This window comes from Electrona antarctica (assembly GCF_951216825.1).
Source record: "Electrona antarctica genome assembly, chromosome: 8".
In the NCBI taxonomy this organism is placed as follows: Eukaryota; Metazoa; Chordata; class Actinopteri; order Myctophiformes; family Myctophidae; genus Electrona; species Electrona antarctica.
In genome coordinates this window covers 5,888,185-5,910,832 of record NC_136789.1, presented here as the reverse complement: position 1 = coordinate 5,910,832, position 22,648 = coordinate 5,888,185, and the positions used below count along the sequence as shown (strand labels likewise).

The window sequence follows — 22,648 nt, the reverse complement described above, 5'->3', positions numbered from 1 at the left end:
AAGGAGTTCCCGATGCCTCTACACCCATGGCATCAGGTGCAAACAAATCAGTCAGCTCCATATATGGACACAAAAGGGGGCATGCCCATATATGTGGATATACTGATGGCCATAAAAGGAAGGAAGGACTGACAGATACGGAGACAGTATATGGGCACAGAAAGGACACAGCAGGTACAACAGGTACTTTGACAAAGCCCCCATGACTCAGACATCTCTAGTAGCTTACAATGCACTTAAACCTAACTTGTATGTTACAAAGCATGAGCATTGTTTAGCTGCATTTTATATAATTACACCTCATGTACACATTGTCCTGACCAAGTTTACATTTCGTTTGGAAGAAATGTAGGCACTAAAACTTTGATGAATAGCAAAAATGTTGTAAATCTCTACTAACTCTCTACTAGTTCATAAAATCTGACCACGGGTCACAAATTCAGCCAAATATGTATCTATTTTTTATGACTTCAGCTTCTATCCTTGGTCTGGAAACAGTTAGACCAAGCTGGGGGGGAAATAAACAAACACGAAAAACGTACTCCTCTATCTTCATAACAAAATTAGCCGTTGTAATAGAGCAGCAAGTGTTGACGATGGGCTGACCTCAGGAGTAGTGTAGACAGCATCTGTTCCCCACAGACCTCCTTGGTGAGGGAACAGGCTTTGTTTATTTGTTCTTAATGAAGCCTGCAGCCGCGTTAATGGCAGACATCTTTAACAGATCTCTCCCACATAGAGGAAGAACAACAAACACAAGTCTGCTTTCCCTCCCTCCCTCCCTCCCTCCCTCCCTCTCTCTCTCTCTCTCTCTCTCTCACACACTCACACACTCACACACTCACACACTCACACACTCACACACTCACACACACACACACACACACACACACACACTGAGCTAATTTACATCATGGAGTTCTATCCTCTTTGTCCCCTCCTTCTCTGTGTTGCCTCTCTTCCTCTGGGTCAGAACCGAATACTCCAGAGAGTCTGAGCATCTCTCCAGCTCCTCTCCTCTCACGATGAGCTATTTCTCCAGAAGGACAGGGAAAACCCTGGAGTTTATATTAGTGGATGACATCTGAGCTCAACTCCCCTGTGTCCAGGCGGAATGGTGTGTGTGTGTGTGTGTGTGTGTGTGTGTGTGTGTGTGTGTGTGTGTGTGTGTGTGTGTGTGTGTGTGTGTGTGTGTGTGTGTGTGTGTGTGTGCGTGCTCGCACGTGTGTGCGTGCGTGCGTGCATGCATGTGTGTGCTTGCGTGCGCATCCATTAAAGATGTTTGTGAGAACAACCCTAAAGCCCAAATAGTGGCAAATACTCCTCTCTACAGTACAACATGTGGAGACAGTCCATGGTGCCAAGAAGTCTTCATGTCTATCAAGGGATTATCTTTTGATGCTGCAATACAACCCACAACGCACCTTTCCCCGAGGCTCCTGTCTGCTGTCCTGAAAAGCTACAGGCTGATGAAATGTTTACAAATACTTTGGCAGAAGGCAGAGATCCCGAGATGACCACTTTTAGTTCTCAGTTGCCAGTCCACTGGAAAGCTTAAAGCTTCATGTCAGTAACCTTAGCCGGGTCCAGCGTTCGCGCTGATCTCATAGCTAAAGCCCCCAGAGAATCCCTAGTCTATTACCTCTCTTATCCCTCCCTTCCTCTGCTCTGAAGACTTTAACAGCATTAGCTGCTCCAAGAGCAGTAACACCATGCACCGTGATACGCCTTGTGTCTCCAGAGTGTCGGCACGGCGTTCACAGTGCACAGGCATGCGTGTTGGACATGCCCCAGATGGACGCCTGGGGGCTGGGGGGGCTGACAGTGATGGACGCTCCCCTGCTGGCCCTCCTAGACTCTCTCTATCATGTCAGTAGCACTCTAAAGGCAGAGACAGGCATGGGGGCGTCGGGTTACAAATCCTGGACATCCCGCCATGCGGAGGGTCTTGGACTGGGGCTGTTTTATTAGTGCTAGCTGCCCCGGTGGTGTTGGTGGAAGCTAAACAGAAATAAAAGGCGGGGCTTCTTTGAGTGGCCAAACTATTCTGGTTACGAGAGTGTGACATGTGTAGCCTTTCGGTGAGAACGCCAGGCAACGCAATGATATCACCTCACAGTAACACACACCGGCGCTTTAACGAGTGGTGATCAAGGAAAAGGGCAAAGTAGGTAGGGGGAGTAGGGGGAGGACAGCAGAGTGTTAAGCCTCACTCTTAACATCTATATTTCATGACTATCTAATGTTGTTTATGAATCTTGTTTTACAAGCATGAAGGTAAACATATTAAATGTTTACATATAAACATAAATCATATAGTGTGCGTGAGCAGCAATGATGTCATAGTGCATGCGTTTGTTCTTGTGCGTGTCTGTGGTGTGCCAAGTTCAATTTCTGCTTCTTTGCCAAGATAGATTTTGTGTTTGATCCCTTGCAAAATGGCAGCAATCTAGTATAATTGAGCCTTGGAAGCTCCTACGACAGACATGTAGCCATGCGAGAGGCGGCCCAAAACCACATAGGATAAGGACTCACACATGCACAAAGTGTGACTGCATGGGTCCAAGAGAGAGAAACGAAACGAGGAAATCAAGGAGAAAATGAACATGAATAAAGACAGGTGAGACATGTAAAAATAAAGAAAAAGAACAAATAAACATGAAACATGCATAGCAAGAGGGAGAATGAGAGAGACAGATGGAGCCAGAGGGAGAGAGAGAGATTTGCTTCATCCCAGTGTATTTCCTACCTTGCTTCCTATCCATCCTTGCATCATTCATATTGTATGTGTTTGGGCCAATGTGTTCTGTCTCTTCTCTCTGGATTCATAATGAAGCCATTTACCAACAAGAGAGCAACAGTAACGCTCCTCCACCCACAGCAGCTCTGGTTACTGAGCTCCCATAACGGCTCCCAAGCGCCTGTGCCCTCACTCTCTCACTTCTCCTTACGACTCACTTCTCACCCCGCCAGCATGTGGAAAATCTGCTGCCGCCTTGCTTGGGACACCTTAACATGGCAGGCGTGGCAGCCCCCCCATACTCTCTCAAATGAGGTTATGTGCAGTGGCTGCTGGGAACGGTAATGTTGGTAGTGTCTCATTTCCAGACCCCAGCAAAGCCAGCTATAGCCTCTCTGTACAGAACAAATCTTTATATATCCCTGAGGGTATGAGGTCAGGCTGGAGGGATCGTAACGGGAGATGCCGCGGGTCAGGCACTCGATGACGGGCACGCTGGCACAGGTGCCCACAGGGGAGACAGAGGGAGGGAGGGAGGTCCAATCCAATGATCCAAATTGCTCCTACTGGCTGGCACTGCGGGGCAGCCCTCAGGGGGGCACTCATTACCCGCGGCTGATGGATCCTCCACAGCTTTGCCTGTCGAGCACACAGACTCTCTGTGGCTTTGAAATAACAGCAGTGTGCAATGAAGGAAGCAATCGGTCGCCGCTCGCTGTCACAGTGGTGTAAAACTACACCCAGAGACAAGGCAGCTGTTGGAGTGGGCCAGACCGTTTGACCTCAAACATGTCATGTGTAAGTACCCTCGCTGATATGACATCTCACAAGACCTGATCTCTGTCTCTCCCTACTGCTGGTGAAGAGTGAGAAATAGTAGGTGGCCCTTCTCTGGTGGAAGCGTGTCTCACTTTGTGTGTGTGTATGTGTATGTGTGTGTGTGTGTGTGTGTGTGTGTGTGTGTGTGTGTGTGTGTGTGTGTGTGTGTGTGTGTGTGTGTGTGTGTAACTGTGTATAGATCCCCTGGGAAAGAGAGAGGGAGGTACTGTGTGTGAGTCTAAGGGGAGGCTGCAGTACTCAGTATCAGTCATTCGTAAATCCAAGCTGGTCTCACAGACAGACTACACTGGCACATTCAAACTTCATAGCCAGACCAAGTTTGGACTACAGACACTAAAGCACTGGTACAAACTGAAAAAATGAAGGACTGATGTTCAGGACTCATACTCAACAATTCAGCCCATGTACAGTACATGACAAATCAATATTTCTGTATCTGAGAACTGGTTTCTTTATCTGTGACAAGAGAAGAACAGAGTTTAAAATATAAAGCTCACTGTGAAGAACTTTTTCAGGATAGTACCCCAAGAAGATAAAGCAGTCAATGAATGGAACTAATGCATCAAAACATGCCTATAATGGAATACATACACAGAAAGTGATTTAACGGCTAGTCAATATGAACCGGCATAAAACTGGGGTATTTGAAATCCCCATAGTACATAGTACATCAACATAACTAATGTGTATCACGACACACTGACTTGCATTGTGCTGCAACATGTGTTCCTTGTCAGTCAATGGCAGGCTGGCAGTTTAGGGAACAATAGACAATTGCCAACTTCAAACGCTCACAGGCTTATAATGTATCTCAATCATTGTCACATGCTCATAAAAACAATTCCTCCCCATAAAAACATGCACACACACATTGTCATTGTCAGACAAAAACGAACACACATTTTACAAGTTTACAGGTCAAAGTGCTACCTTGATTGAAGTGTGTTTGTATTTCTGCCATAGGTCCACTGATTGAAGTGTGTTTGTATTTCTGCCATAGGTCCACTGTCCGGCTCTGATCTGCGTTGAGTTTTCCTCCATTGAGCCCCTGCAGCCTGTGAGCTAAACCCGGCGGACTGTACCAAATCGGACCGTGGGGGTGACCTCTAACTGTACAGATGACACCAATGAAGTGGTAGACCGCTCTCCCTCGTTCCCCGTTTTGAGACACTTCACAGGCACTAAGGCATGTCAAGCTCTGCTTCTTCAGTGGTGTCGAGTGGAGAAATTAGCTGTTTCTTTCTCGCTCTCCGTCTCTCCTCCCCCATTTCTCTCTGTTGATCTTTTTAGCCACAGGGCACTGTATTGTAGAGTAACTGATTTGCTGCAATAAGGAGAGTGACAGCTCAGGCTGACACAACGCATGATTCCACTGGGGAGGCAGTGAATCCAGGCACTGATGGCCGGGAGAGAGATCTTTCCCCGGAGAGTCATCAGTCTGGGGCCTCTTCCAAACCAAATGGGGCCAACTGGGCTTTACGCATCCGCGCCGGTGCAACGCACTCACAAGGATCAGATTCAACACAGCCTGAGAGAGACCATTAAAATTATATAACGAAAGCTACTTCCTAACAGAATAATAACATGACTGCAGAGGTCGAGTTTCAAGTATCAATTCCCACGCAACCTTTTCAGCATTACTGGACACGTTGCCGCGCTGGAGTTTATGCGTGTGTGTGGCTCTGTAAAGTACTGTCTCATTACCCCTTGGTCGGGTTTCAGAGCAGAGCAATTAGCGGCAGACCCAGGGTGGAGAGGGCAAGAACACAGACCTGGGTTGGTAATGGTCCCCCTCCCTTGAGTCATCCTTCCATTACATCATCTCCGTTGTCTGCTGCTCTATCTATCAAAATCCAAGTGTTAAATTAACATTGTATCCATCCGTCCCTCTATCTAATACAACAATAAAACCTCTTCTCTCTACTCACTGGTCATCTCTCTCCATATTTCTTGCTTCAAGCTCAGCCTCATCCAACCTACCCCCTTTTCAAAATAAGCCCACAAATTAGCCAGGGGCTGAAGGGCCAGGTTTGACGGTGATGAGCTTTGACTGTGGGACTGCTACCCTTGGAGAGGGGAGGCTTGTGTAGGAGAGGTTAGAGAATAGAGGGGTGGGGGGCTTAAGCCTGAGTTGTTTATTTGAACTGTGCAGAGTGGTCCAAACAGTCAGCTGCTTTGCTGCTCCCTCAACAAGCCCCTGAGTTTAGGCTACGACCAGCGGTGGCGGCGAGAGAACAACCTGATATCTCCCATTGGACAGCGGCCGCCCTGCGGCTTGGGTTACGGAGAGGAACAATACAGCCTCTGTCCACCACTCCTTCCTCGGTGGAGGCGTAGATGCAGACAGGCTCGCTAGTGTCAGGCATGGCCAAGGGATTCATACATCATAACACCACATTGCACGCCGACTCGAGCACAGAGCTTATGGGGGGGAGCGCTTCCAAGCACGAGTTTCCTAACTTCACCTCCAAATGGCCCAGCGAACCCCCTCCCCCCAAAATGCATGCTAAGAGCAAAAACAGACCTACAGACCATACCAATGCAATGGCCCGTTTACTCTCGCCTTGATCGGTCTGGATTCTCTGGAAAGAAGGAAAGGAGGAAAAAAAGTACCCTTTCTGGGATGTCGGTTTTTGAACGACAGTGTTTACACTAAAACCTGACACGTGGAATAAAGCGGGGACGCTGGAACCCCCGTAATCATATAGCTCCCGCCAGGGCCGGCCTAATCTTTAACAGATGGCGACAGGCCGGAGAACGTTGATGCGTTTGGGCAGGCTTCTAAGAACCATGGCCAAAAGCCAGAGATGTTGAACCAATGGATGGTGATAAAAAGGAACATTTTGCAGTTCGTTGGGTTTTGTTTATATCAAATGCACACGCTTTAAATTTCCTTTCTAATATATTATACATATATAACTTTACACACACACTGTCACACACACATGCTCGACTGAACCATAACCACATCCTCATGGCACTATGTTCTCAAATATCATAATATAGCCAAACGTCATTCCAGCAATAGGGGGCGATGTTGTTCTGGTGTTTTGACAGTAATAGCCCTCTCCATTACAGTTGTCTAGGACTCACAGCTCCCCACTCCATCTACTCTGTGGCATGTATGAACTCTGGGTTGGGATAAATTAATTCCAGGCAGAGCTGTGATCTGGGAGCAGGACTGTTGCACCAGAAACACATGTGAGGTTAACTGTGTCTGTGGAGGCCTGGGCTGCCATAAACATACCTGGATCCTGCTCTGTAGTCTGTTCTAATGTGTCCTGGAGCCCACCAGAGCTTTATTTCAGCCCTGCATATTTATGAGAACCAGAGAGGAGGTGAGGGGGTAACCTCTTCTCTTGAGGGAACAATTAAAGCCTTACTTTCATCAATCCTGGCCAGAGACCTCCTTCTCTCTCGCACTGCCAGCCATGCTCTAGCTTTAGGTGTCTTTCAATCTCAAAGCGCAAGTGTTAACACGTTTCGGCCTCGTGACCCCTGAACCTCTTCTCTGAGGGAACCAGGATGGATGGGTTCTCCCACCCTACATTTTCCTTTTCTGAAGACACACCACATTTCCGAAGCTCACGCAGACGGTGTGTAAACCACAAAGACTGATTTCTCAGCTTCCCTGGAACCAAAAAGATTCCTACAGTCACAGTCAAGGATTATAACAATTACCACATTGGGTCATTGGGGTTCAATGTGTTTCATGCATGAAAAGGCTTCCATATGGAGGATGATTGTGGCTGCAGGGTCCAAATATAAGCAAGAAAACGTAATGGCTATGAATGAATGTCACGCATTTACGCATTTTATTTAGTAGAAGCATCAACAGTGTCACATTGCACACTGTATCTATATCTAGTTTGTGATCTAAGATTTGGCCTTTGTATATATTTTTGCTGTGACTTTAATATGTAGAGCTTTTGTTGATTTCCTCTCTGTTGTGACCCCATGCATGTTGTTAATAGCTTTATCTTGAACCATACAATCCATAGCGGGTGTCTCTTTAAACAAAAATGCCTATTGAGCAGGGCTATGGTACATTTAATATCCAGCTTGCCCTCATCAGCTGTATATAAAAGACCAAATCCTTCTTCACACCGCTTAGAGCAATGCCACCCTTGGGGTGAACCATTTTACGGCGAACAGTAATCGCAAGCCCATAAATCTTATCCACTGTGTTAATCCCATCACATCTGAGTACATGTGTCTGCAAAGCTGCTATGCTGGATTTCTGGGATAGACCCCTCAAGTCATTTACGAGAATCTAAATCAGCCTGTCACACTGACATCATGTGTCAGTGGTTCGTTTAGAGTTTAAAATGGAGATTGTTGGAGGCTGGGTGGAGGCAGTGTTATGGAAATGGCTGGAGGGAAAAGACCTTGGCAAAGACACAACCTGCAGAGCCTGTGGCCTTGACAAGTAAACAAGCTATTTCATACAGACAATTCCACAGTGATTATGTTGTGTGCGCGCGTAACACGTACACACAAACATGCACATACAAACATGCGCACGCACATACACCTAAGCCACCATGAGACCTCATTAGAAAGAGCGGCTTTCTCCCCCTCTTTGGCAATGTCACCTCTACCGCAGGGACCACAGACTGACACAGGCATAATTGGCCTGAACAAACCAACAGTGTACTGGGAATGCCTTGGTCCTGATGGCGTGTATGTGTGCCTGTGTGCCTCTGTGTGTGTCTGTGGCTGTGTGTGTGTGTGTGTGTGTGTGTGTGTGTGTGTGTGCGTTTGTGCGTATGTGCGTGCGTGCGTGTGTGTGCGTGCGTGCGTGTGTGTGTGCGTGCGTGTGTGTGTGGGTGCGTATGTGTGTGTGCATGCGGCACTGTGACCCTGTTAATGTAGCACCGTTGGGAGGAGAGTGGCTGATGTCACATTGGATCAGTGGATGTTGGTGGTGGTGATGCTGGTGGTGGTGGTGGTGGGGGGGGGGGGGGTAGGACCTCCCCCTGAGATAGACAGAGTGGTGCTTTCATCACCTCCACCGGTCTATAATGTCTCCAGTCTCCACCATCAATCATACACACGTCAGTGCCGCTCCAGAGGCAGCACTTCAAAATGACTATAAAAGGAACCCACATACCAAAACTCTAGGCTTATGGCTCTCTCAATTTGAAACGTTAACTCTATTGCAGGAAACACGCAAACGTGTCCATGTGTTCCCTGCCCGCTCATTACGTTTCACCAAATTACCATGCGCAATGGTATGTATTCAAGATACAATTTATACAGTGGTAGGGCTGATTGCAGTTCATGCTCTATTCCTCAACTAAGTCAAAGAGAACCCGTGCAACCATCTCATCACCATGCAGCCCCAATATTGTCTTTGTAACCAAAGATAGTATGTCACAATAAACCAAGACTGCTTACATAAATCCACAATCTTTACATAGACCAGTACAGTATACGCCTATAGACCGCTATACCCCTGGGATCTGAGAGAAACAGGCCGTACAGTATACGGGTTGCTTACCATTCAACCGTGACTGCTAAAATGACACATATCTCAGTGTGGCAGACATGGGGGGGGGGGGGGGGGGCTGCTGGCAGGAAAACTGTGGGCCTTTAACTTTGATCTCTGGAGTGCAGCCCATTTAAATGTTTGTGTTTGAGATGTAGGCCTTTAATTTTGGCCTGATGGGTTCCAGGCTCTTTGGGCTTAGCGTGGCATGTCGGATATTGGAGTGTTTACACAGTCCCCCAGCAGCTCTCCCGGTGCTGAAATAAGTGCATTAAGATGGATGGATTTACTTAAGTCTCTAACCTCGGGACTCGGGGAACAAACTCTGAATGACCTCTTTGTGTTTTTGGAGGGGATAGAACGAGATTGGCCCATACCCGTGTGTGTGTGTGTGTGTGTGTGTGTGTGTGTGTGTGTGTGTGTGTGTGTGTGTGTGTGTGTGTGTGTGTGTGTGTGTGCGCGTGTGTGTGTGTGCGTGTGTGCGTGCGTGCGTGCGTGCGTGCGTACATACGTATGTGTGCGTATTTCTCCTTTGCGCTTTCGCTTTTATTTATTTTATAGAGGGACAGACAGTAGGCTGACAGGAAATGGGGGAGAGAGATGGGGGAGTGACATGCAGTAAAGGCCGTCGGGATCGGGAGTCGAACCCGCGGCACACTGCCAGACTCGGACTGGCCAAGGTGCCTGGACCGCTGAGCCATGGCCCAGGCCATGTGTGCGTATTTCTATAGCACTGCAAGGCCCAATCACTGCTCCACAGACTGCAGCCTCAAGATCTGTCCTAAGGTAGATCTGTCCTAAGGTAGATCTGTCCTAAGGTAGGCACTAGGCACACATTTTGACTATTACCACGAGAGAGTGCTTGGCTCACATACTGTAAACCAGTAGAAGACAAACAGTTGACCAAAGGATGGTTTAAATTATTAGAACTGGAGAAAGCATGCTTGCGATTGATAAGTTAATCATTCAATCACAGGTCCAATTTACAAGATTGCTTGACAGAAAGTCCCACAAGAATGCATGCCATTTTCTTACCATGGTGTTCACAGCCCTATGTAATGTAATAACAGACCATAATCCATTGATTATTTACGAGTTGCAAACAGCAGAGTCCAGCAAACAAGTGACATTTTCTGCAACATTCTTTGTTATCACTGCATAATTCCATAATAATCCTTCTGCACGATATTACCCATGATGGTTGTTGGTTGTGATGGATTTTGGCATGAAGAATGTGCGTTAAAGCCCAGGGAGTGGCTCTCAATGAACCACTTTCTCCAGTCATTAATAGCACAATGCCTGCCTTATACAGTGGAAGTAATACTTAGTAATACTAGGTAATACTTTTAGTGCTTAAGCACATGAACCCTAGTGCACTTATTCTGAGGTGAACCTTTGGCAAAAGAATCAGATCTACAAGCTCACACTGTATTGCAACATGGTGCGTTGTGTTCTTGTAGATCTGCTATTTTTGGTGCAAAGATATGGCTTAGAGCAGGGGTTCCCAAACTGTGGTGCGTGCACCCCTTGTGATGCGTGAACGCCCTCTAGGGGGTGCGTGACATGAAAAGGGTAATGGCGGTTTTATTTAGCACAAACGGCAAAATCTGGTAAAACACTGTTGTAAGGAGATGTATAGAGCAGATACGGGAGTATAGCTGCATGTCTCTGACATTATGTGATTATTTGCCATAATCATAATAAAAATGTATAATTTTCAGCTAGGTCAGGAGGTAACAGGGAGTGCACGGCCAAAAGACTTTGAGGACCGCTGGCTTAGAGGGAAAGGATAGATGCCTGAGAGCCCCCGGTCAACTAATCACATAGGGTTTAAGTGGTTAATCTCTTCAAACACATAGAGCTTGAAGGCTGATGCCTTATAGCCGAGAACCGGGACTAATGAGCTCAGTGTGATCAGAGCTATAATCTAAACATTATGTTGAAACATGCAGCATAGGAAATCTTGCTATTTTTCCTCTGTCTACTAAACCTCTCTCTCATACGCACACGCAGTCAGTGCGTGTCTATGCATCATTCAGTGAGCTGAGAGAGGCAGGGCGGGGGAGGAGGGCATTGTTTGTCACAGTGAGGCAGTAAATCAACGAGGGCCGCCGTTGATTTGTTAACCTTTGTTCGGCCGTGTCAGCACATGACGCATCGCTGGAGCGGCCCCCTTTCATGGCTATGAAATACAGCCATTCTCTGTGTGTAGTCGCAGCCATGGAGTGGAGGGGGGGGGGGGGGGGGGGTCTTCCAGCTCCAGCACAGGATATTGAGCTTCCTTTCCCCCTTAGAGACACATTACATACCCCTGGCTGGAGACAGATACCCAATAAAGACTACTCCGGGACAGGGACTCACATCTGCTTTACTGACATTCCGTTCAAACGACTGGACTGAATCGCTCAGATCCAGGTTTTTCTTTTCAAATAAACAGCTTATATGATCTGAATTACGTTTGCGTTTTGAACAATATTGTCTTGTTCTAACACAGTTATGCCTTTGGACGGGTGGTGGGGGGTTGGGCAGTGACCCGTCGGTGACCTCCCCACCCCAAGCAGAGGGAAACAGACTGCCCTTGACTTGCAGTCATTCCTCAGAATGCAGAAAAAGGCCAGCGGGAGCCGGGTCATCTTTCTACTGTGCATCAGGTCAAGTTCCACAGCCCGCCGCGGAGCCTTGACACACAAACCCACACACAGACGGCAGAGGTCAAACAAAGGGCAGCAGAGGAGAGCCCGGGGGCAGTAAACCAACACTGGCGCTGCGAAAAGGCTATAACCTCCTCTTTCCAGTCGGCTGAATGAGTTAGGAGCTGCTCGGGTGATTTGTGGTGCGATTGTTGCTCTCTATATCACCCGAGATTACAGCAGGTGGCGGACCCCGCAAGCCTTGGAAGTAATATAGCTCTATCACCAGTCCTTCTCTCAGGAAGTGGGGAGAGAGCGAGGGAGAATGAGCAAGAGAGAGAGAGAGAGAGAGAGAGACAGTGAGAGCAAGGCAGGAAAAACAAGCGCTCAGTTCCCTCCCACACAGACGTTAAACGCTCACAGGCCATTTTCGCTGCCGGCAGAGCTCTCCATGACAATCTAGGGGAGCTCTTCAGCTCGGTTATCCGCCATGAAACTTCACCTTTGCGCCCCGCTTTTTCCGTTCTCCACACTCTCGCTTTAAACAATGCCATCAGCGCAGCAAAAATTATACCTTCCAGTTCCACATCACACATTAGTACCCCCCGTTGGTAGTGGCAGAAGAGCACTCGAGCTGACTTGCACTTCACCGATGGTGCTCCCTGCGCTGGCACAAGCCCAGGGTCTCGCAGTAGCGCAGCATAATTTTGGCAATATCTCCTGTTCCTATAATGTACTGTGACATCAGTGCTGAGAACCACTATCACTTAAATTATTTCACCTGTAACTCACATCAGCATCATGACAAAAAGGTATGGTGCCCAAGAACACAATATGTTATCCAGAAGTTATTTAAGAAGAAGAAGAAGAAGAAGAAGAAGAAGAAGAAGAAGAAGGAAGGTACTCAAATGATACATTACTATGTAATGAAGAGATGTCTGTAAGGAGATAAGTGGCATGTATCACCATGAAAACATTTTGCAAGATAAAACTGACTTCTATAGCAATTGTTTTTTAAATAAAATATGAAACAAAAAGTTACAAGATGCTAAAGCTTACAAGAATGATTTAGATAGTTTTAGTTTGATCACTTTACAAGTTCATATAGTGTTAAAATCGTTTGCTCGGGTTATGCTCACACAGTGCCTCTTGGCTTTGATTTAGCTGATTTAACAGCTGATAGTCTGGGAAGTAACAACACCAAAAGAATGGAAATATAATTGAGGAAAGAAACTAAAGATTATCAACCTGGGACCTGGCAGTAATCAGATGACAGATCTGTATGTGTGATTTTCTATTCACACAATCTGTCAGCCAAGCAATCTGCACCACCCTCACCCCAACCTGCTTCAGCCCCCACACAGTGCTAGCCTTAACAACGTCTGGATTGTAATTTTCACCCATGGCACCTTGAAAGCAGCTTAGCTTTGGGAAAATATGTTTATTTCACCCACAGGCAATACAATGTGCCACGGTTCAGACTGGTGCTTATGCCAGACTTCTCTGTCCAATGTCTCCCAGGGAGGAAATGAATCAGGCTTGCTAACGTTAGCTGTAGGCACATGCGGGTGCCTTGACAGTCATTGTAATTATATCTAACATTTAGTGATTGTTAGTTAATGAAGGTTTGTGCCTGGGCAAACTGAAACCTGTGTGAGTAGAACGAGGGAGGAAAGTCAAAAGTAGTATGCTGTTTACGAATCTATAGCTCATAACCATGGCCTATGCTTGAAGCTAACATGAGCAGACAAAACATCCTCCAATCATCCTTCAAAAAAAATCCATCCTTTCTCTTCATAACAAGAAATTATGACATAGTGACCGGTGTTATCAGGCGCTTCGCTCCGCGCTGCAGTGTATTGTTGCAGAGTGTGGTCTGGGTGCAGAGTTCTGCGGTGTGCGTGTGATAGCTTAGGAGGCATTGAAAAAGGAAAGCAGTCTGCACACTGTTCTGGAGCTCCCAGGTTACTCGTTTATTAAAGACACAACGTTTCGACCCAGGACGAAGTAACAAGTAACCTGGGATCTCCAGAACAGTGTGCGGAATGCTTTCCTTTTTCAATGTACGTATCTTTTGTTGAGCACCTGTGGAATTGTTTTGAGATGTGCGTGCTTCCATTTGGACTTTATCTCTCATAGCGTAGGAGGCAGCCAATCATGACTAGGTCACTACTGCGTGAATCTATTCTACGTCTGAGCATAGACATGGTAACACCCCGCCTGCCTCTGATTGGCCTACCCTACCGACACTGCCGGCCTTACCAGACTTTCCTCCGAGGTAGCCTCGGTCAAAGGCTTACTCATCTGCGCCTCCGAGGTAGATATAGCTATGCTGGATAGTCTGATGCGAGGTTACTCCGTGGTGGGAAATAATACAAGTACAATAATAATAATAATACAAGAGAATCTGAGAATGACAGCTTGGCACGCGCGACAGAATGCAGCCTTGTAACTTGTAACTTTTGTTTTTGTAGAAGAGGAAAACTAATATTATTTATGCCGTTTGCTTTGATGGAATAATAATTGATTGAACATAAACACTACGCCGTAATCTGATTTGATTTGGGTGTGTTCTAAATAAAGTGTTTGTGTTGATTATTGTGTCATTTATTTGTATGTGTAAACTTCAAACATTATTGTACTGTAAAAAGGGCTCTTTTCTCTTCATCTCTATCCTTTTTAGTAGAATAGTATTACTATAATTAGATTAATACACAATAACACTTTATTTAGAACACACCAAATCAAATCATAGTACAACGTACGTGTTCAATCAATTATTCAATCAAAGCAAACAGCATAAACAATATTAGTTTGTTTGTCTCTTCTACAAAAATAAAACGTACAAGTCAGTTACAAGGCTGCATTCTGTCCTGCGTGCCAAGCTGTCATTCTCTTGTATTATTTCCCATCAAGGAGTAACCTCCCGTCTCAGAGGACAGTCAAGACGGGCAGTGTCGGTAGGCCAATCAGAGGCAGGCGGGGCGTTACCATGTCTATGCTCGGACGTAGAATAGATTCATGCGTCGCTACTATGTGATTGGCTGGCAGCGTTTCAGCGCCGTTTCAGAGTATGGGGTCAGACTCCGATTGGCTTAGGCGGCGTTTCAGAGTATGGGGTCAGACTCCCATTGGCTTAGGGGGCAGTCAATCATGACTAGGTCGTTAATAAAAACGGGCCTGTTGTATGTTAGGTTTCACCTGACAAAAACAAAACATTGTGGCTGGTGATAGAGGGGACAGAAAATGTACTATAATTTTTGATATGTGAAGTAGCCACAGTGAGAGCTCCGGGGCTTGCGCTAACAACCACCCATGTTCAGAGGGATGCGAGACTGCCCTCAACCACTTTCCAAAGTTTCCATAGTCTTGTTGCATCATTTCGGCACACCAGCAAGTAATTTATTCCCACTTACAGTAGTTTCTACAGCACAGTAATATCCTGTGACTTCAGGTATTGAATGTGTTCCCAGATGTGATTCAACAAGTATTTATATATTTCTACAACTTGGATATATTTGTATCTCTATGTCTAACTAAAGCAAAACGATTCCATCATTGCAGCGCTCCCTAGAATAAACTGACTATGGCTGTGTTTGAATGTTATTTCCGTTGCCGTTGCCTGACATTTAGCTTACTCACTCAGTGCCATGGCCCGCTTTAATAGCCCCATACTGAACGCTAAGCCCCAAAAAAAGCATTTTCTGTGTACCAACAACACAGCACAAACGGCAAAACAAATGGAGAGACTTTCTGCACCTGCCCTTGGGCAAATATTGACATTCATCTCCCCCACAAATGGAGAACCTCTTTTGCGATTTCTGGTCAGAGCTGTTTAAGGCTTGGTTACGTTGTGGTAGTAATCTCCTCCAACAAAAAACCCAGCCAGCTCTTTTAATCTCTGCAAGACCCTCCATAAAAATACCAGTGGCCCCAACTCCGTCTGCACCTGGATTCTTTTACTCGCCTTTTGCGATAGCAATAGACATTAGCATATGGCAGGAGAGGAGGAGGGTCGGGATGGTAAAAAGGGAAGAAAAGAGGCGATATTTAAATGGAAATAGGGGCCAAGAGAGTGGACTGCCATGCAGCAGAGAGAAAGCGTATTTTGTGGACTGTTTCCCCCAGTCAGGTCCTTTCACGGAGGGAGAGCGAGGGCGGCCCTGTGTTGATTTAGGCCACACAAAGGGGGCCTTAATCCTTTCAAGGGAACCAAATCTCTCCCACAGAGAAGCGCCTTCAAAAGGAAACCTCCCTGTCAAGCATGGCCATTGAGCCCCCCGATGGACGCCACAAATCAAGCCCTGGAGGGAATCAAAGGCCAGAATGTGGGAAATGTGTTTGGAGGTCGGCATGGAAGAAAAGTGCAGGAAGAAGAGGAGGGGGGCTACATGCATCTATCGGCACCAATCGTCCCTGTTTCTGCCACTGCTCTGAAGAGGTCATAACCCCCTGTCTTGAAATCTCCTCCCTGCACTGCATGGTTACTCCCCACCATTACAGAGGAATGTCTATTCGCACTGAGCACCTCCATTTATCCCCAAGCCAGAGAAAAGGGGGCTGCCTTTAACAGCAAATTAGTGACTTGATAATGAGGTCACATGTGGTGTCTGCACTCTGAGGCCATAAGCAGATGCCTTCCGTGGCCTTGCTTCATTCCATACAACGTGAGCACATCTTTATCTTGGCTACATTAAAAATGAGGACCTGCCCCTCAACTGTACTCCGAGCTGTCTGGGGGGCACCAATGTAACCTGACAGCGTGTCGCGAGTTCGAGTCCTGATCCCGGCTGCCTTTGCTCATTCCCCATCTCTCTCTTCCTGTTTCCTGTCTACCTACTGTACGATCAATAAAGGCATATAAACCCCAAAATTTACATTTTAAAGAAAAATGTACTCTGAGCTGAAATAAAGGTTATGATAACATCCTTGTTTCATCCATACAGAGTGAACACATCCTTGCTTCCTTCCCATATAGCATAAGCACATCCTTGGACATCTCCAATAAAAACCCTAGTAGATTTCTAAATGATATTCTACACAAAAGCATGTCAAATGGCTACATTTCTATTTCATGTATACATACTGTTCTATTGTATCTGGCTTGATATAAACAGTATATACAATTATATTAAACATACAAAATTCAAGATGATTATAAAATAACAAGTTTGTCAATTTCTGTTATCACGTTGTATTGATTTAAACAGGACCAAGTAGGGGTGTTAATTTCTTAATTTCTTTGATGCAGACAGAACATGAATTACCTTAACACCTGACCTGTCTAAATCAATTCTTGAATGCAAAGCACTATTGTATGATTATAAAGAAGTCTACAATGTGACGTCAGCACCAGCACTCACTAAGGCAGAGCAGGTTCGTTTTAAAATACTGTCACATTAACGAATAGTGTTGTTAACATGACTTTCAGCTACATGGCAGCGGTGGCCGAACGGATGGCAGCGGTGGCCGAACGGATAGCGGCGCGGTCTAGATACCGGAAGATTCCCAGTTCGAACCAGCCGTCCGACACGTTAAAATTACCACCGCTGAAATGCCCTTGAACAAGGCATCAACCACTACGATGAAATGTGTTCTATGAGCAGGGCCTGGCTGGAAACAAGTTCTTGAGCTTAGCCCAGATACCCTGGGTAAATATAGATTTCATTTCATTTCATTTCATGCACATACGTATTAAGCAATCTCCATACCTTTAACTGCAGCTGTGCTGAAAAATTTCTCTGAACCGGCATCAGAAACCTGCAAGAGATAAAGAGTCATTAGAAAATGTCCTTGGACAGGTGGGCTTTCATAGATAAATGCTCAACAAGATATATAGAGGCAAAACAGTTGGCATTTCACCTGGACGCCACTTGATGGCAATGTTGGTTCATGCCAAACTAGTCCGTTTACCCTGCAATGCTCTCTGTCAGAGCCGCACTATCATCTTTTTTCTTTTTTACAAGCAAATAAGGAGTGATGCGATTTGCACCGTTTTATATCATTAAAACCTATTAAATAATAATATTAAATGTATGTAAGAGGTATTGTTATATCAACCTCGTCGACTAGATGACAGATTATCAGTAACTACTGGTTGCGCGCGACAAAGACATCTTAGAAATAGGACTAACAGCCCGTTGACTTGCACAACCTGTCCAGGTCTAACAGAGATATTTCCTACAATAAATCGCAAATATGTTTGGATGATTAAAATATCGGTACATTTTTAGCACCACTGCAAACTCTTGACGGCATTTCTCGTGTCAAAGCAGCCTAGTCCCTAAAGGCTACTAGTGATTCGTGACAATAATATTCCTTATTTGAAAAATTGCAACCCACCACAGGAGAAAACTATGATTTATCCCTTTATTTAATGCATGGAAATATTTATAAGGTGATGCGTGACAGGGAGGTGTGGCTACACTATCGCAAATAAAAAACAATGCGAAACAGACCAAGAGAGAGAGATTAATTAACCAAAATAATTAATTAGTGTGTGTTTTTAGTGAATAGGCTAGTATTGGACCAAGGCATATCGACGTGGGGATTTTTCAAGTCTCTTGCAGAATGTAAACAATAGACGCATGAGAACAAACGCCAATCAGGTGCAATGTAAAAATATATATCTACCCAACAAGCGCATCTTTCGCCATGATGACATATGTGTCCATATTCCATAATAACCATAACCAACACGCAATATGCAAACAAAACATATGCACAGTTCAAAGCAACACGCATACCTTTGATGTGGCTTGGCAAGATGGCAAATTAGTCAGGTTATTACTTTCTCTTTCTAGTAAATAGAGCCTCGTTTCACATTCTGCTTGTCATATAATATAATCCACATAAAGGCGGCGAACTCTACTCCGTTTAAATTGAAGACAGCCATGCGAAGAGAAGCCTTTCCAAGAAAAAAAATCCAATGTAATAAGACGAGAAGCGCTCACAAAGCTGCTGCGCCTTTTGGACAAAGAGAGAATGTGTAGGCTATGCCAAAGCTTCAGCAATAGTGCTGAGACGAAAATCCTTTGATGCACGGGTGTCGCTCCTTGGAAAAAAAAACACTGTGATTTTTAAAGCATATATTCTCCTATCAAAAATATCCTTAAAATGAAGTGTACAGGATCCGTAAAAGGTTGCGTGATGGTGGTGCGCGCAGACGGGCTGCGTCCATGGACCAGCGCAGTCCAACTGAACAAACAATCCAACAAAGCCACACCAGTTTCCCTCTGCAGCAAGGGAGAGACGGAATCGCACGACCTGTCACCAAAATATCGAAGGTACAAGCCGCATTTCGTGCTGTTTTCAGCTGGAAAGCCTGTCTACCGCTGCGGTCTCGGACGGTTCCGTCGCAGACAGACCCTCTCCTCATCCGTTCCAAGCACAAGACAAATTCCCATTCATCCAACGGACTGGCTGCTGCTGGGGTGCTGCTCGCCCTGACGCTCGGTTCCTCCCACTTCCTCCTGATTCCTATCTGACTCGGGTTCAACCTCAACCCCGAGAGTTCTTCAGAACACAAACACACACACGCGTTTCTGCTTCCGAAGCGCCGAATGCAGTCTCCACGGCAGCTCCCGAGCGCGTTAACGGCGGCGTGAGCGGGACTCAGAAAAAACAAAACACTGCTTGGCAGTGGAGCTCCAGAAACGCGAAAGAGGGAGAGAGCGATCGAGCAAGAAGAGGGAGGGAGAGGGGGAGGTACTGACACAGAATGATATTCTTTCTTTCAGTCTCTACAGAGTGAGATGATGTCAGCCACTAATGAATTCCCCAGTAGGGTGCTGCTACCGTGAGGGGAGGAAAACAAAACGCTCTTTATGAGCAGCATGCACCTCCTCACAGCCCACAGGCGCTGTCTTCCTGTTGGATAAACTCCCACTCCACTGTCCCAGAGGGAGGTCAGCCTGGTACTATAAAAGCTCCTTGGGTCATCTAGCCATTAAGTCAGCATCCCATTTGATGTCTGTCTGGTTGGAGCTATTAACCCAGCCCCAAACCAGATAAACCTATAACTTATAAAAGCGTATGCCCCTGACAGTGATGCGCTTCCCTGACATACAGCATGATTAGCAGCCATTTTCCACCAGTGACACTATGCATTGACATACTGAATGATTGACACTGCATGTTTGGGATGGATGTTTACTTGGGGAAGCAAGCATGACCACCCAGCGGATTACTCTGCTTCATACAAACAGTCAAAAAAACGATCTGGTAGTCTTAATCTTATGCTGTCCCTAGAAAATCCTCTTATTGATGCACACACAAACATCCTATAGCTTCTCTAATGGGCATTAACCCACAGCCTGGGAGGTCATTGGATCCACAACATTGTAAAAAGATTTTCAATGCCAGTAACGCCGCAGCCAACACGGAGCAATAAACAGATTTAGCTCCTAGTTGGGTGCTAATCCATCCCTGTAGTAGGAGGAAGGTCAGTTGGCTGAGCTTGCTGCATTTGCTACTCACGTATGTGGTGCAGTGTATGGAGCTTTATGCTTCCATAGCAGTGTATGGAGCTTCATGCTTCCATAGCAGTGTATGGAGCTTTATGCTTCCATAGCAGTGTATGGAGCTTTATGCTTCCATAGCAGTGTATGGAGCTTTATGCTTCCATAGCAGTGTGCCTACAGATACAGTAAATGTGCATGACTTCTAAGTTCTAAAGATGGGACATCGCTCTAATTCTTTCCAAAGTTACTTTTCAACGAATCGTCTAAAATTTGGCGCCAAACAAGTGAATATTGAAATGATTTGTTCAGTTGTGTAAAACCAGGTTAATCAGAACAAGACACAAAATTAAGTAATTTATTTGTAAACTGTTTACAAAGGCCATTTTTGAGGGGAACTAACACCTCCAACGTCTGGCTTTTGAAATTACGTCATATGGCAGCCAAGTCTATGGACTTGTAATGTGTGTTTACAGCAGTAAACGTCATGTGAGGTAATGTGGTACAATATAAATACCAAAGGAGTGAGGCGCCCCTCACTTCAAACAAGTGTGATTTTTACAAATGAGTAAATTATGCCAGCCAGGCCCATAATCATTGGGTGCTCCTGCAAAACAGGGTTGGTCTACTGTATATTCCTACTGCTCTTGAGGTCAGGAACTCCCTTAGTTTGAACAGCTCCAGTACTTAACATGGAATGGGAAGCAGATAAATGCTTAAATGAATGTGACTTGTCCTTGTCCATTATATTCACTGTCCTTCAATCAAACCTGATATGCATCACTGCTTGGTTACTATGAAACCAATTTAAATTAATAGATTGACCTTGTTCTGTAATGTTGCCCACAGGCTATGGAATTACTTTACCAACAATAATTGTTATTTAGCTGAAATATACCACTGTAGCGTAGACATTCATTTTAATAACAAGAAACCAGTAAAATCGTGTTTAAAATTAGCTACCCATGGAATAACGTTATGGTAGCTAGTCATTTTTTATCACAGGCATTCTTGTGTTTTGATGTGGAGAACGTGATGATACATCAAGAGCTTATTGTGGTTTTCTTTCAGATGTATTACACGCCTGGCTGCAACATATATATTTATACCGCTGCCACAGAAAGAAAATGGCTACCAACTCCCTTCATGGGCCTGTGCAGCAGCAGCAGCAGCGATGAATGGCTCACCGCTCCCCATCCTAAACGCTCATTATCAGATTTGAGAGCAACCCCAAGTCTGTGATTACATCCTCACCGCCAAACAATCAGCGACCGGATCTCTCACTGCACATTATTTTTAATTCGAATGAAATGCTGACAGCAGGCACGCACGCAGGCACACACTCACGCACGCACACACGCACGCACGCACGCACACACTGCAATCTGTTGTGGAGAAACAGTGCCTGGCTGTGCCTGAGAACGTGCCGAGATCAAACGCGAACGTCTGGAGTTATGCTATGTATCCCAGTAATTGCCGTCTGTGCATCGAAGTTCTGTCTATAGACCATCAGCTTCTGGCTGACATTTTGTCATCTTTTATTCCCCCATTTTTTGTAAACCCTGATCCTTCACTTCAAAGTAACCAGAAGCATGTTTTTCTCTCCCCCAGCAGCCCTGGTTTAATTTTACAGGAACTCTTTTCCTAGATTGCAATCACAGGAGACTGGCTCTCTTTTCATGAGCCTTCCTGCTGCCATTATTCCAAATCTCTCTCCTCATTTAAAATATTACTGATAAGCGTAACATGAGTGCTGGCAATGTAATATGTTAAAAGCTCTTATTAAATTTGCCCGTTAAAATGTTGAGCTCTTTCTCTCCTGCAATCGCACGGCTCAGTTTTTCCTCATTCTCTAATTCACGCTGGAATGGGATGTGGAATGTCAGTCATCTAAGCCGAGTAGAGATAACTCTGCAAGTTCACATTGACACCACTATCAGTATTACTGTTGGGTAATAAAATGCCCAACTCCCAAGAGCATGTTAGCTTCCTGCTAACAAAAACAACAACCTTTTTTGCAACTTAGTGAAAACATAATTTTCTCACAAAATGTGCTATATCCTCCATGTGTGACTTTCATAATGCTTTGTTGTTGCAGTTACAAACGAACGGAGAGTATGTACTTTCCGTATTGTGATGTATTTCCTAGCTGCGGTGGCACAGATCCTGTGTTGGTGTATTTGACTGCATCAATTTGATGCGATCTACAACGTGACACGACAACGCGTCGCATGTGACCTTGTAGACCTTGCAGAATGTTCATTATGAGATGCCCAGAACAGGGATGCTAGGCTTTGTTTGGTTAAGATTAGATTGTTTATAATATGTCTGACAGGTTTGTCTACATTCAAGATACAGCACCACCTTCTGGTGTCTCTGTGTTTTAGATTGATTGACAGGTGGATGTCATTATATTATTTGAAATTGGTTGGTGCCGGCTGATGTTAGCACGCTTTACACTTTTGTTTGACTGGACTTGAAGTAATAC

The 22,648-nt window shown here is 45.4% G+C and overlaps 1 protein-coding gene across 15 annotated transcripts in view; it reads right to left on the bottom strand.

Moving 5' to 3' along the window:
* The window catches only part of auts2a (activator of transcription and developmental regulator AUTS2 a), a 392,003-nt gene that overhangs the window by 26,642 nt on the left and 342,713 nt on the right, over nucleotides 1-22,648 (bottom strand). For 12 of the 15 annotated variants that reach the window (XM_079508630.1, XM_079508639.1, XM_079508643.1 and 9 more), the window contains one exon: nucleotides 17,413-17,461. In XM_079508630.1, the coding sequence (XP_079364756.1) occupies nucleotides 17,413-17,461 (49 nt within the window). Of the gene's footprint in view, nucleotides 1-2,749; nucleotides 2,965-4,510; nucleotides 4,546-17,412; nucleotides 17,462-18,447; nucleotides 18,535-22,648 lie in introns of those variants that run through there. The other 3 variants (XM_079508636.1, XM_079508635.1, XM_079508634.1) reach the window with 3 other exon arrangements.